This window comes from Diceros bicornis, chromosome 11 (assembly GCF_020826845.1).
Source record: "Diceros bicornis minor isolate mBicDic1 chromosome 11, mDicBic1.mat.cur, whole genome shotgun sequence".
Lineage (NCBI taxonomy): Eukaryota > Metazoa > Chordata > Mammalia > Perissodactyla > Rhinocerotidae > Diceros > Diceros bicornis.
The window spans coordinates 29733127-29747988 of record NC_080750.1 but is presented as its reverse complement, the minus strand read 5'-3'; the positions used below and the strand labels follow the sequence as shown (position 1 = coordinate 29747988).

Below are 14862 nucleotides of genomic sequence, written 5' to 3'. Positions count from 1 at the left end.
AATTTGAGATTAGGTGGCTGCTATGGAACCTGGCGTGACCCAGAAGACCCTGAGTCTACAACTAAATGCCGAAGAGGAGCCTAAAACAGTGTCCTGGGAGCCATCATCATTTACAAATGTTTACTCAAAAGAATCCTTTTTAGGGGAGCTTCCAACACATTAAATAACAGCATAATACATGCATTAATTCATTTAAATGCATTTACTGCCTTTGACTATTTCCTCTCCCTGGCAACCAAGACAAAATGCAGCCCTAAGTACATCTGGGAAAGAATGAGCCTAGCAGTATACAGGTTTGTTTGTTTGTTCTTAAATTTTAAATCGGGTAGCACCAAACGGGAAGTGGTTAGGAGTGCTCCAGACAGGTTTGGTTTGATTTGTCAATCTGCCCTAGCTGCTAGCAGTTCCTTAAATGTTCTACACAACCAGTGAGACAGGTAATGGTAAATTGCCGGGGAGGTGTACTGGATGCTGGTCAAAAGTAGCAAGTGTACTAATGAGTGTTTTGTTACTTTCAGGACTACCTAACTTCTTGGTGGAGGGTCTGGGTTTAGCCCCTTCTTGTGCTACTTGGAAGTCTGAACATGACCTCTCATTTACTACAGATTACCTAATTGCTCTTGTTAAGTGTTTAATCACTAGGAATAGCAAGCAACTCTGAGTATCAAAAAACCAGTCCTGACCATTGGTTTGTACCTTCAAATGAGAATATGTTAAATATTATTAGAATTGGGTTCAGTACTAGAACCCCTGAGGAATGTTGAGTCATATCGCAAATGAGCAAATATTTTGCCTCTAACATGTCGGGAGAACTTGGAACTAGAAGAACTATGTTCATGTCTTTTAGAAAAAAATCATGACCATCAGTCCCTGGACGTTCCTCCCCACCACCTGGTCCTTTGCTAAAGGGAAGAATTGCCACCTCCCTCACAGGGTTGAAATGAGAATTAAAGGAGATAGTATCTGTGAAAGGGCTTTATGAACTGTCAAGTGCCAAACACACATGAGGGACTATTATAATAGGAAACGGTCCCTTTCAAAGATTAATCATTCAGAAAATGTTATAAGCATAAATTATTGGTTTCCATATTCAAACCATGACAAATTCTTGTAGCCACAATGAGGCAAGTATTTGAAATCTAGGAGAAGAAACCAATAATTTAGCATTTTTAGTTGATGTGGAAATACTAGTTTCACACCCCATTAAGGATTATTCAGCAGTTGGGGAGTTTATATTTAAAGTCATTGTAACAGTGAATTGCCTAGAGATTCAACCATTGCCTGGGGATTTTCTTACGATTCTGAACATCACCAGTGCACTAATGTAAGGCTGAGGATAACCCTCTCCTGGCTGCATCTCCAGAAAACTTCCAGCTACCCATTCCGCTCCTTGGAAAGCTAACGGAGTGCGTGAGATAAACTGGGTTCACATTTCACCCGGCATGATAAACCATGTCTATGTCTTATTCCGGATGCGAATCCCGAAACATTTCCAGCCCTACACTGAGGAGTTCCACTCAGTGGAACAGTACGGGACAGGCAGGTGACGGCGGCTCCTCGGTTCTCCATCTCTTTTCTGAGATGCCGCCATCAGCTTCTTGGACCCGGGAGAAAGCAACAGAGCCTGGAGGTTGGATTGCCGAGGATGGTGAGGACGACCAACTCCTACCCACCTCCCCCGGGCCGCCCGGGCGGGGCTGGGCGGGGGTCGGCGCCCCTCCCCGGGGCGGGGCTCGCCCGGGCTCACCGCGCCCCGCCGCCGCGCGGGGCTACAGAGGCTGCTGCGCTGCGGGAAGCGGGCGCGATGTATCTCCGCAGGGCGGTCTCCAAGACCCTGGCGCTGCCTCTGAGGGCGCCCCTCAGCCCCGCGCCGCTGCGGAATGACGGTGAGTGTCAGGCGCTGGACCGGGCGCCTCTCCCGCCGTCCGAGCCTGACGATGACGGGCGCCTCGCGCGCGGATCCCGCGGGCGCCCCTGTCCCCGCCCTCACCCGGTGGGGCAAACTCGACCCGGAGCAGCAGAAGCCTGAAATTGGGGAGCGGGGGGAGAAATGCGGGAGAGTCGCGTGGGAAGACGCGCCCAAGTTCTTGGAGACTTTGGAAGTAGGAACCTTTCCAGCGCGGCTTCCGAATCCGGACTAGATTTCCTGAGGTCGAATCTTGATCTTGGGCAAGTGATTTCACCTCAGTTTCCTCATCTGTAAAATGGGGACAATAATAGCTGTGAGTTGTAATGAGTTAATATGTAGTTAAAAGCGCTTAGGAAAGTGCCTGGCTAACATACGTGTATCTTACCACTTTTATATCATAGGGACTAATGCGCTCTCCAGCTTCGTGAGGAAGCAGAGGAATGGGTGGGAAGATGGACACTGATCAGCGAGCGAGGCGAGGTGCAGGAGGGAGTGCCCGCCCAGCAGATGCTGGGTACACGCTCTTGAGTAAATAAACTCAGGAATCGGCCAAGGCTCAGCAGCCTGAAGCCCACAAGCCTGAGCCCTGGCGTGCCCCGGTGAGGAAGCGGCCTTCGAAGCTCCCTCCTGAGGGGCTGCAGATACACTTGGAGCTCTCCAGTTGCTTGGCTCTGTCGTCCGCGTATCTATCACCTTTAGATTTGCGAATGCATGGGGAAAAGGGAGCGCATTAAGAAATTTTCTAGAGGAGAAGTTGCAGTATGAGCTGGAAGCTTATTAAATAAATCTTGACATGTGCGAAAGCGCCTGGCGTAGTGCTTGGAACATCGTAGGTGCTTCAGTGTGAGCATGAGGGTATTTTCCATCCCCGCGGCCCGCGCCCTGGGACCGGGTTTCGCCGCCGGCGCAGTTCTGCCCCAGCCCTTTCTTTTCTAGTCCTCGTCCGTCTCTCCTCTCTCGTCTGTTCCTGATTAGGGGGGCGGCTCTTAGACAACCTCATGGAGGTCTCGCTTCACTTCGCCTCACTTCCTAAAGCTTGTGATGTAGCTTTAGCCCAGTTCGTGCTTTTGAGCCGGAGAGAGAGAAAGACTCCTGCGGAAAATTCCATGGGCAGTCTTTTTCACTTTAATTAGGCCTGTGGGGGTGATGGTGGTGCTGGGAGGGAAGGTAGGTCTGTCCAACTAGCTTATATATTTCTCTTAAAATGCTGGTGGGGAGAAGTTGCCTCACAAGTAACAGAAATGAGGCGTCTTCTTTTTCCTTGGTCTTTATACCGAGTAAGATAGAGCAAATTTTTCACTGATGGGACAAGTAGAAGCCATTCATTTTAAACTTCTGAAAATAACGGAGCTGTTGCTACTGGGGGCGGGGGTGGGGAGAAAGATGAGCCCCCTGACCGTGACCTTTCGCCTTATCTGTCCGCATCCAGCCCCCCCCCACCCGCCCCAGTCATCACGCACAAACAGACACACTTTTTTTTTTGTAGCTGCACGTGTTTCAAATAATTTCCTCCCCAACTTGGGGCAAAAGAAAAGTAGTTTAAAATTTCAAACAGTTAGCAAAACTGGTTGTAGCAGTACCGGTCTTTCTCTAATTTTCATCTAATTACTTTTTTTTTTTTCCGTGGAAAAGATCAGCCCTAAGCTAACATCTACCCATCCTCCTCTTTTTTTGCTGAGGAAGACTGGCCCTGGGCTAACATCCATGCCCATCTTCCTCCACTTTACATGGGACTCCGCCACAGCATGCCCTGACAATCGGTTTGTCTGTGCAGGCCGAAGATGCGAACTCGCAAACTCTGGGCGGTGGCAGCGGAGCCCGCACTTAACCGCTTGCACCACCGGGTCCACCCCCTAATTACTTTTTTTGTAGCGCTGATTTATGTATTTTAAAAACTGTGACTGACTGGAAATTTGGCTTCAGTAATGGACATTAATTAACCTTTTATTGGTACTTTCTACTTTGATGAAAAATAAAATTGTTTCAGTTTTATTGAAGGATAAAATTTTAACTGTGCCTCATCAAATGTTCCCTGGTTTTTGCTTTTAAAATGTAACTTTTTTGTGAAAAAATAATTTAGGTTCATAGTAGATCATTGGAAAAAACACAGAATGGCAAAACAGAAGTCATCCGTTATCCTACCGCCCAGTGAATACCACCATTTACATTTTAGTATATATAGTGTTCCAGACTTTTGTTTTCCTTCGTGCATTTTATTTTCCTTATACACATTGCTTCCACAAATCTAGGCTAGTCCCATATAGATTATTTTGCTGTAACTTTTCACTTAATATATTGTAAATATTTTCTCTCGTAAGTAAATATTCTTCTGCAAAAATTATCTTGTCTATTTGTTTCACATTGTATGAATATGCTAAAATTTGTCTAATTAATCTTTATTGAATATTTCCCATTTCATTGCTCTTTTAAATAACTTTGCCATAATTGTATTTGTATGTACGTCTTTACTTTAATCTCTGATAGTTTTCTTTATTTCTTCCTGTTAAAAAAGTCTTTTTGATATTTATGTCTGATTGACAACTATGAAAGCTACATATTCCCTATTTAATAACAGATGTATTTTTAAACCCACAAAAGCCCCACTATAAGTCAAAGCCATAACCTCTTAGCATAGCCTCTTTGGGCACATTTGTAGGGAAAAAATATTTTTTCCAAGAGATGGTCATTTATATCCAAACTAAGAACATATATATGAAATCTTTCCAATATTACTACTAAAAAGGTTTGTAATCAGTGCAAATATCTTAAGATTGGCCCTCTGCAAATCATAACTTCTCACTAGTCCCCGCACCCATACTATGTCAGGCCACATCAAATTACTTTGCACTTTCCCAGTCACACAACTCTCTTGCTTTTGCACCTGTTGTGCCTTCTGCCTCCAATGCAATTTTCCCTTCCCTTATTTATCTGACGAACTGCTACGTTCCTTCAAACCCCAGGTCATGTCTCTTCAATTGTGACAGCTACCTTGAGCCAACTAGCAGAGTATTTTCACGCTATTGTTGCAGCTTCTACTTACATCTATTACAGCATTTGTCATACTGCATTGCAATTATTTGTCTACATTTATTTGTACGTCTGTTCCCTCCTTCCAGACTGTGAGCTACTTGAGGTTAGGGACCTCGTGTGTCTTGTTCACAGTTACATTCTTGATGCTTCTAACAATGCCAAACATGGAGTAGGTGGTCGACTATATTTATTGAATGAATAAATGTCTCTACTTTTTTTTCTTTAAAATAAAGAATTGAGCTATATGAACTTTAAGCTATTTCTAACTTTTAGTCTATTAGAAAAATTTCAATTCTAGGGCACATGCTATATACAAATTCTAGCACTACAGAGTACATATATTTAAATATAATAACACAGTACTTTTATCTATTTCTATTAGCTTGTACAGAATTGTACTTCTATTTCAGATATGACCTTTTTGCAACCATTTGTCTTAAAAAAGTGTATATCTGCACCTTTTTAAAGGCTTTATATTAGAAAAATTAAAGTTTCTTCCTATATCTACACTTGTAATATAGATTTATAGAAATGTGTTGGGTTTCAACACAAATGTTTTATTTAACATACAAATTTTAAGTACAAATGTGTTTAATTCATCTTTTGGAAAAATAATCTTTTCCACTGAATTTTGTGGTCAGTACATACAGTAAATGGATTTCTTTTGCTAATATGCATCTCATTTGACTGTTAAAATTGTTTAATGCTTTTGTCGTTTCTCCTTACCCACACCTGCACTCCTTCCAAGAGAAGCATGATGCTAAGCATCAAGATGACAGGTTTCATAAGTACATATCAAATTAGATTGGGAAAATGTCAAGTGGAATTATTACCCTCCCTTGTAATACTGCATTCCCTTAAGCTAAAATCACTTGATGTTACTAGATTCTAGGTTCCCTCAAGGGAAAATTTTTTAAAGGTGTAATTATTTAAAATAGTTTTGCTTAAGTGGTGGAGCTAACTGTGTTTCAACTTGTTTTCCTAGCATCTCTTCGCTGGCTATCATCTAACAAATTCCCTGGATCATCTGGATCAAATATGATCTATTATCTGGTTGTAGGTGTCACAGTCAGTGCTGGTGGATATTATGTAAGTGTTTAAATAACCGTAGTATTCAGGAATTCATATATTTTACAACCTGTGGTAAAACTCAAAGCAATGTCAAGGTTGGGACATGGGATTAATTAAATATACAAGATTATGAAGATTTCTTTTTAAGTATAAAATCAACATTTCTTAATACCACTAAGTATGGGTGATTTTCGGTAAAAACAATGTTATTATATATACAAATAATAATAGCTGACATTTGGGTGTTTATCATATGACAGACTCATGGCTCATTTAATAATTACAACAATTCTGTAAGGTAGGTACTGTTATTGACATTTAATAAGAATTGTTTTTGAAAGATTAACTTTTAAAAAAATTAATAGATTTTATTTTTTAGAGCAATTTTAGGTTTACAGAAAAATGAGCAGAAAGTACAGAGTTACCATATACCTTCTCTTAGCCTTTCTCCTCCTTTCTCCTCCTCATTAATTCAAGTCAGCAATCTTGAATTAATGTGGTACATTTGTTATAAATGATGAGCCAATATTGATATATTATTATTAACTAAAGTCCATAGTTTACATTAGGGCTCACTCTTTGTGTTGTACATTCTATGGGTTTGGACAAATGTATAATGACATGTATCCACCATTATAGTATCATACAGAATAGTTTCACTGCCCTAAAAATCCCCTGTGCTCCACCCATTCATTCCTCCCTCCCTCCCCCCGATCTTTTTACTGTCGCCATAGTTTTTATTAGTTTTATATCTTTATATACATTTATTATTTTTTAAAAGTAATATTTATTCATAAATTTTTTAAAATTCAAAATAGACATATATAAAATTAAAGGAATTTTTTCCTCCCTGGTCCCTCTATCCAGCTCCCCCCAGGTAATCACTATAAAACAAAGTTTTTAATAGTCTGATTTTGGAGAAAAACAACGGAACATTTGTGAGTTAAATAAGATAAGCCTATCAAATCATTCCCCATTTTGCCATAACCTTTCTCAATCAAAATCTAATCTTCATTATGAATAAAAGTAGAATAAGTATAAATTCTTCAGAAACCATAAGAGTACACAATCACTACATTTTGGTTTGACCCTACAGAAATATGCATGAAGGGATTTGTAGTCATAAGTAGGAGCAGTTTGTAGGACTATATAGGTGGCCAAACCAAAATACACATTCTAATCTTCAGAATTTTGAGAGCCTCAAGAAGCCAAGAAACTTCAAACATGTCACATTTTATTGTCTTCCACTAATCTACCGGCCTTCCTTTGCTGGTCCTCCACTCATCTATCAGCCTACCCAGCTTTCTTTGCTTCTAGCAGCTTTCTATTGCTTACTGTTGAATTTGCTGCCCAGGGCTATGACAGTTGGATATAGGCCACTGGAAAAACAGAGACTGGACTAGGCCATGTGATTATGTGGGACACTGGAAGACTGAATTGCATCTGGACATCACTATACCCCTAATTGTGTTTACGGTGCCAGACATGAAACTCTCCAGTCTGCTAAATCTTTCTTTGCAAAAGTAATCTTCAACTGGCTCCTCCTGAGAGCCCTATCTGGCATCATTCTCTCCCACTGAGAGTGGAAGTTGGACGGGTGATGATCTCTAAGTCCCCTTCTACCTCTAAGATTAAGTAGTTTTAATTTTGAATATTGGAAGCCTTAATTCCCAGGAATTTTAGGCTACTTATAGGAGGAAATACAGAATGTGGGGCATTTGAAAACCTGTATTCTAGTCCCCGTCCCTTCCTCGTCCTGTACTAAAATAAGCTCTGTATTAGATTTACCTGAATTGAATCCATAGATGCTCAGTAGCCAAGAGCAGTTTTTCATTTCCACGTAAAATCTTTTATTACTGGGGCCTCTTAGAATCTGAGGAAAGCCCAGGTCACTTCAATTTTTTGAGTGTCTGAGTATATTTAAAAATGTAATCTCAGATTGGTTTATAAAAGTTGTGGTATATTTTAAATGCTTACATTTAATAAATAAATAATGTCATTTGGAAATAACTTCCAACGTCTGAATTTGAGACCGTCTCTTCTAATAGGCCTTTCTTCTACTCTGTGCTTGACTATGTTAGGTTTGGAAAAGCTAGATTATCTGGGCCACACGTGAATGTGAACTATTCTAATATTGTCATCTCTTTGATTCTGCCTAAAGCAGTCCTTTTTCTCACCTTGTGTTTTAGCCCCTTGAACAATAAGACTGATGTCCCTTGGGATGTTGTACTGGGGTGGTCATTTCAGGAATGTGAACAGGTTTGGCTTTAGTGTACTGAGATCTGAGGATGCTGACTTCGTATATTGGTCCTGCAAGCTGTCAGGAGCTCCCACCCTACTAGGAAAATATTCCCTGCTTTGATACGAAAGTGTTGATTGTCATTCCTCCTCATCCTGTTTGCCCTGCAGGTTTCAAAGTCAGATGATTCAAGTCTGAATTCACCAAACCCTGAGGAGTTTATTAAAGGGCCACTTTTGCATCCACCCCTGAGGTTATGGATTTTCCATTTCCAGAGTCTAATTTTAACATACTATAAAATGGTTTGTAGTTTGCATAGTACAATTTTTTAATAAGGTGCTTGGTTTATGCTTATTAAAAATTTAGGAAATACCATATATAAATATACAAATTTTAAAAATCTGTAAACCTACCACTAAGAGATAAATCACTACCAACATTTTTTTAAAGGTGAGATAATATAAACAATATTATCTAGCTAGTGAGATTTTCATTTTTAAAATACCATTGTAATAATGGTATAATGTAATATGAATACAGGCCAGAGACGATTACTTGGATATGAAATAAAAGGAAGCCTACATTGTATCTATGATTAAGACAGCTTTATTTCCAATTCTGTTTCTCAAGTAACCCATGATCAGGTCATATTGTTGCTTTTAATGACTTACTTACTTAAGGAATCTTCATTAGGGTCTATAAATATGTCATATTGGAAGATTTTAAAAAAATTTTTTATTGTAAGATAATTGAGTTTCGCATACAGTTATAAGAACTAATACAGAGAGATCTCATATACCCTTTGCCTCATTTCTCCCAGTGATAATGTATTTCATAACTATAATGCAATATCACAACCAAGTAATTGACATTGATACAATCCATTGACCTTATTCAGATTTCACCAGTTTTACATGCACTTGTGTGTGTGTGTGTGTGTATTTAGTTCTAGGCAATTTTATCACATGTGTAGATTTCCATATTCACCACCACTGTCAAGATACAGGACAGTTCCATCACCGCAAGTATCCCTTGTGCTGCCCTTTTGTAATTGCACTCACTTCTCTCCTGCCCTCCCCTCCCTTCCTCCTAGATACTGGCAACCACTAATCTGTTCTCTAGTTCTATAATTTTGTCATTTCAAGAATGTTATATAAATGGAATCATAAGGTATATAACCTTTTGAGACTGGCTTTTTCATTCAGCATAATTACCTGGAGACTCGTCCAAATTGTTACAGTTCATTCCTTTTTATTGCTGAGTAATGTTCCACATTATGGATGTACCACAGTTTGTTTAACCATTCACCTGTTGTAGGACATCGGGGCTGATTCCAGTTTTTGGCTATTACAAATAAAGCTACCATGAACATTTGTGTACAGGTTTTCATGTGCACATAAATTTCCTTTTCTCTGGGATAAAAGCTGGAGGATATTTGTAAATGCCTGTCAAAATATTTTAATTCTAGAATAATTTATTTTTTTCTTGTTTGTCTTCATCTTTCTCTCTGCTGTGTGTGTTTTTAGTTATCTTTGACCTCTATTTGAGCATTTGTTTCTTTCCCTTTTTAAGTATTTTACTTAATGACAAAGGTTTCCAAAGGGGAAGCAAAAGAGTAGATGGTGTGCGTTGATTTCTCCTCTTTGAATTGTATATACCTTTTATCATGAACCTTAGAGCTCAAGAAATAAACTTAAGCACACATTTACTTTCAGACTTACAAGACAGTTACATCAGAGCAAGCCAAACACACGGAACATATAACAAATCTGAAAGAAAAAACCAAAGCAGAGTTACATCCACTTCAAGGTAAAGTGAATTTATTATTTTCTTCCCTTGTGGCACTGATTTCCATCATCTTAGTCTTAGTTCATTTTAGTCAATGACTATTATTTGCTTTTGGCTTTTTTACTAACTTAATCCAGAATGGCTCTGGATAGGAGTTCCTTCAGAAAAAAAAAGCCTAACCAAAACCTAAAGAATATTGTTATACGTTTTGGATGAGTGCATCTGATAGATGAAAACGTTTTACATTTGTACTGCTGACCAGTGGCTTTGAGTTCTTTGTGTGGTGATATTACTTTCCCCCTCCTCAGGCTTCCATTCATGCAGGCATAATTTTAGTATCTCTCTCTCTCAGCAGCTTGACATTTCATTTCCCTCATTAGTTTTTTTTTGTGTGTGTGTGAGGAAGATCAGCCCTGAGCTAACATCCATGCTAATCCTCCTCTTTTTGCTGAGGAAGACCGGCTCTGAGCTAACATCTATTGCCAATCCTCCTCCTTTTTTTCTCCCCAAAGCCCCAGTGGATAGTTGTATGTCATAGTTGTACACCCTTCTAGTTGCTGTATGTGGGACGCGGCCTCAGCATGGCTGGAGAAGCGGTGAGTCGGTGCGCGCCTGGGATCCGAACCCGGGCCGCCAGTAGCGGAGCGCGCGCACTTAACTGCTAAGCCACGGGGCTGGCCCCCCTCATTAGTTTTTAAAATCATAAAACTAATTTTTCTTTCAGTTTTGGCTAAGACCACCTGTATGTCTTTGCCCAAAGTACATTTGACATTACTAGAATCAGTTAAGTCTATTGAGTCTCTCAGTTGATCTAACTGATAAAATGACAACTACAGGAAGAGAAACTTTACATTTTCACCCTAATGTATATTTCTTGCCTTAAAATGCTTGCTTTAAACCATACTTCTTTCCATCTCAACTATAAATGCCATTATTATCAGTTACTATGATCACTATTTAGGGACAGAGATAATGTTGGACCGGTTTTAACCTTTTAGTCATGACAACAATAAGAAACAGAATATCATCAATAAATGTTATTAAATATAATTATGAGAAGACTGATTATAATAACAATAAAATATAGCATTTCATTGGTTTTAAACTCCTTTTCAAACACATTATTTTAATCAATCCTCACAGTAGCTCTGTGAGGTAAATATTGTCAATATCTCCATTTTGCAGATGACAAAACTGAGGTTGAGAGAGGATTAGTGATTCATCAGAGTTATCAGCTAAGTTGGCTACTTTTCCATGCTATTTCTCATGACAGATTGGCTGTTTATTTTCATGTTCTTTGTATTTGAATAAATAATATATGTAAATTATTTTTTTTTAAAGTTCAACAGGTTCAAAAGGGCTTACAGAAAAGCAGATTCCCCATTTTCCCTCCCCAGAGGCAGCCAATAATACCAGTTTCTTTGTATCCTCCTGAAGAGAGTCTTTGCAAATATAACTATCTAGGTATATGTTACCCTCCTTTTGTCCTAAACACAAATAGTTCCATACTGTATACATTGCTCTTTTCCTTGCTTTTTTCACTTAACAGTCTACCTTGAAGACTATGTCATATCAGTACATATAGATCTGTCTCATTTTTTTAAATGACTGCACAGTGTTCCACTGTATTCTTATGCTCTTTAAATTAATACTTTGCTTAATGGACTAAATCTTAAAGGTGAAAAAGAGAACCCTGCGGGAGCCAAGGAAGCACGTGCAGAAGCCCCGGAAGTGTCTTTAGTGGAAGCTCAGGTGGTAGATGCTGAAGATATTCCAGATGCTACGGTTGCAGTCATGAAAGAGGCTTCAGCCTGTCCACATAATGTGGAGGCTGCTCCAGCGGAGACCGCCGCAGTCAGCGCCGAAACTGGGCCAGAGGTTACAGATGCAGCGACCCGGGAAACCGCAGACGTCAGCGCTGAAGCGGCCTCAGAGGTTACGAGTGCAGCTCCGGATGAAGCTGTTGCTATCAATAATGATAAAGGTACGACAGAGAACGAAAGCTCTGGTGAATATGCTGAACTAGAAGAAGAAACTTCTCCAATTGAGTCAGAATCCTCTGCTGGGGATGATTTACAGGAAGAAGCCGGTGTTGGTTCTGAGGCCGCTTAGGTTCAAGGCTAATCTCATGCTGATTGACGCTTCAGCAAAAAATGCCACAGAGCTTCTGAGAGATGCTTTTGTAGTTTTGGTAATCTTAGTTTTTAAAAAGGCTTTTTTTCTAGAAAATGTTAATGTGCCTTGAAGATTTTTGGTATCTACTGATAGAGTTCAGGATTGAGAGGTTTGAGATTTTACATGTCTGAATAGTTTTCTACTCTCTGAGATCAGCATATGACATTGCAGTAAAGAGCTTAAAGAGTTTCATCTTTGGATTTAAATGTTATATCATAGGAATTGAGTTATCTATACAACCTGCATTCACTTTAATTTTGCTATACCTTTACGTTACTTTAATGTATGTAAATCTATATTCCTATGTTTTGATTTGAACCAACAAATAAAATTGGAAAATCTTTAGTGTTTCTATTTTTATTTGCTAATATTTATATATATAAATAACATTATATATATTAGCATACACATACATAACATCACATGACCACTGCAGCATTATCAAAGAAAACATATAATCTATGGAGAACTCTGCATATAGTGATATATGTGTCTTTTCTCCCATCTCTGTTACATGGGGGCTGTGCTGATATTTTCCATTTCAGTGTAGTTCAATTCAAGCAATGTTTATTGAGGACTTCACTTTGTGCTAGGAATCATTCATTCATTCATTCCTTCATGTATTCAACAAATATTAACTGAGTACCTGTAACTTAGCAGGCACTGTTTTAAGTGCTGAGATTTAAAAAAAAAAAAAAAAAAAGATAAAAATTGTTACCCTTTTTAGCTTATGTTCTAGAGTAGGACCAAATAATAAACAAGATAAATAGGAAAACTATATAGTATGTTAAGTACTGATAAGTGCTTAAAAAGAATGTAATGAAAGTAAAGGGATTATAAGTGTGGCTAGGGGTGGAAGTTGTGATTTTAGATAGGGCAGACAGAGAAGGCCTTACTACGAAGATGTCTTGTCAGTAAAAACCTGAAGGATGTATAAGGGACCCAGTCATGAGGACATGGGTGGGTGGGGTAGGGGTGGGGATCATTCCAGATGAGGGAACTGAGAAGTGCAAGGATCTGAAGCATGAATATGCTGGAGAATTTGAGAAATTGCAATTTGAGAATTGCAATTTGAGAATTGGCCTGTGTGCCTAAAGTGGAGTGAAAAAGAGGGAGAGTAGTTGGAGATGATTTCAGAGAGAGAGAGAATGGTTATGCAGGGATAGATCATGCAGGGTCTAGTAAGCTTTGGGCTATTACTTGGAGTAAGTTGGGAAGTTGTAGTGGATGCTATACTCTGCCTAGATGCCCTTAACTGAGCCAGTACATTTACTTCTAGCTGCTGTGAGTGTTACACACACACCCCATCCCCACCCTTACCGCAGGCCGCTCACAACCATGACTGACTGCCATAGTGGTACAGGTGAGGCCAACTCTGTGGGACAGCTCCTGCTCCAGAGCTCCCAAGGGTTTAAGTTGAAGCTGGTTTCCAGCTGCAATTACATCCTTGCTTAGCTTTTCTCCCCTGCTCTATCCTGCTTTCCTCCTCCTATTCTCCTGAGGCCCTCCTTCAATAAATCACTTGCCCAAAAATTCCTGTTTCAAGGGAACTCCACCTAATATCACTGGTACTGGATGTGGTCCTAGGAAGCAGACTCTAAGAATTGGATTGTGGAATTGTATCCCTCTCCGCTACAAGGCAACAAGGACCCATCACTGGTGGTAGGTGGAGGATTGCTAGTCCCTGGCTTTCTGTAGCAGCGTGATTGCTAAGATTTTCACCCATGGTAAACTGGGACTGAATATAGGTGGATGGTGATACACCAGCTGGCTCAATGCCTCTGGAATTTGAAAAGTACAGAAAAACAGTAATTATAAGTACTTAATCATTGCAGAACAGGGTGACGAAGGTACAGGATGGTTCTTTGGATTTGTTTTGAATTTGTCTCAATACCGACGTTGCAATAGACTCATAAGTCTATTATGAAGTCTATTAAGGGATGCTGTTTTACTAAACACTCTGTAAAACAGAGCAGAAACATTATACAGTACCACTCTTATGATCTTAATACATACCAAAAAATGTATTTTTCTCCATTGTTTTGGTTAGGATAGTTTCTGTTGCAAATAACAGAAACAAATTCAAAATGGATTAAACAACAGAGAGAGTTATTATCTAACCAGATATCCAGAGGTCGGGCAGCTCCAGGGCTGATTTATTCTGTAGCTGGGTTGTCAAGAACCAGGTTATTTGTATTATTCTGCTCTACAATCAGGAATGTTTTGGCTTTATCCTTGGCAGGATAAGCCAAGGGTTCATAAACACAGGATGAATCACCACAATTCTAGGTACTTTATTCAGCCACAATAACGTCCACTAGAAGTCTTTCAAAAAGAAGAATTTCCTCGTCTTAAAAAAATAATTTAAATACATTGTTTTTTCTTTTTAATTTTTTATTGTGGAAAATTTCAAACAAAAGTAGAGAGAACAGTATAAGGAATTTTCATGTGCCCTACACACGGATTTGCCAATTATCAACTCTTGGCAAATCTTGTATTCGTAGTCCCACCCACTTAACTTCTACCACCTTCACTCCCTGTATGCATAATAATAATAATAATAATAATAATAATAATTCTTTAGTATTACTAACTACTCGGGGCTCAAATTTCCTCTACTGTCTCATAAAGGGTTTCTTTTCCCCTTTAG

The 14862-nt window shown here is 39.3% G+C and overlaps 1 protein-coding gene across 1 annotated transcript; it reads left to right on the top strand.

Moving 5' to 3' along the window:
* Positions 1-1804: 1804 nt before the first annotated feature.
* MGARP (mitochondria localized glutamic acid rich protein) lies at positions 1805-12557 on the top strand. The gene is made up of 4 exons (XM_058550100.1): positions 1805-1886; positions 5925-6028; positions 9965-10058; positions 11716-12557. Exons 1-4 carry the CDS (start codon positions 1805-1807, stop codon positions 12147-12149), a joined length of 714 nt encoding a protein of 237 aa, XP_058406083.1. The 3' UTR covers positions 12150-12557.
* The last annotated feature ends 2305 nt before the right edge of the window (positions 12558-14862 follow it).

Bases quoted from the DNA above. Each gene is read 5' to 3' on its own strand.
- MGARP (XM_058550100.1), top strand. From the start codon at position 1,805: ATGTATCTCCGCAGGGCGGTCTCCAAGACCCTGGCGCTGCCTCTGAGG. The intron at 6,029-9,964 runs GTAAGTGTTTAA...ATTTACTTTCAG, and splicing joins TCAGTGCTGGTGGATATTAT to ACTTACAAGACAGTTACATC. The intron at 10,059-11,715 runs GTAAAGTGAATT...TAAATCTTAAAG, and splicing joins AGAGTTACATCCACTTCAAG to GTGAAAAAGAGAACCCTGCG.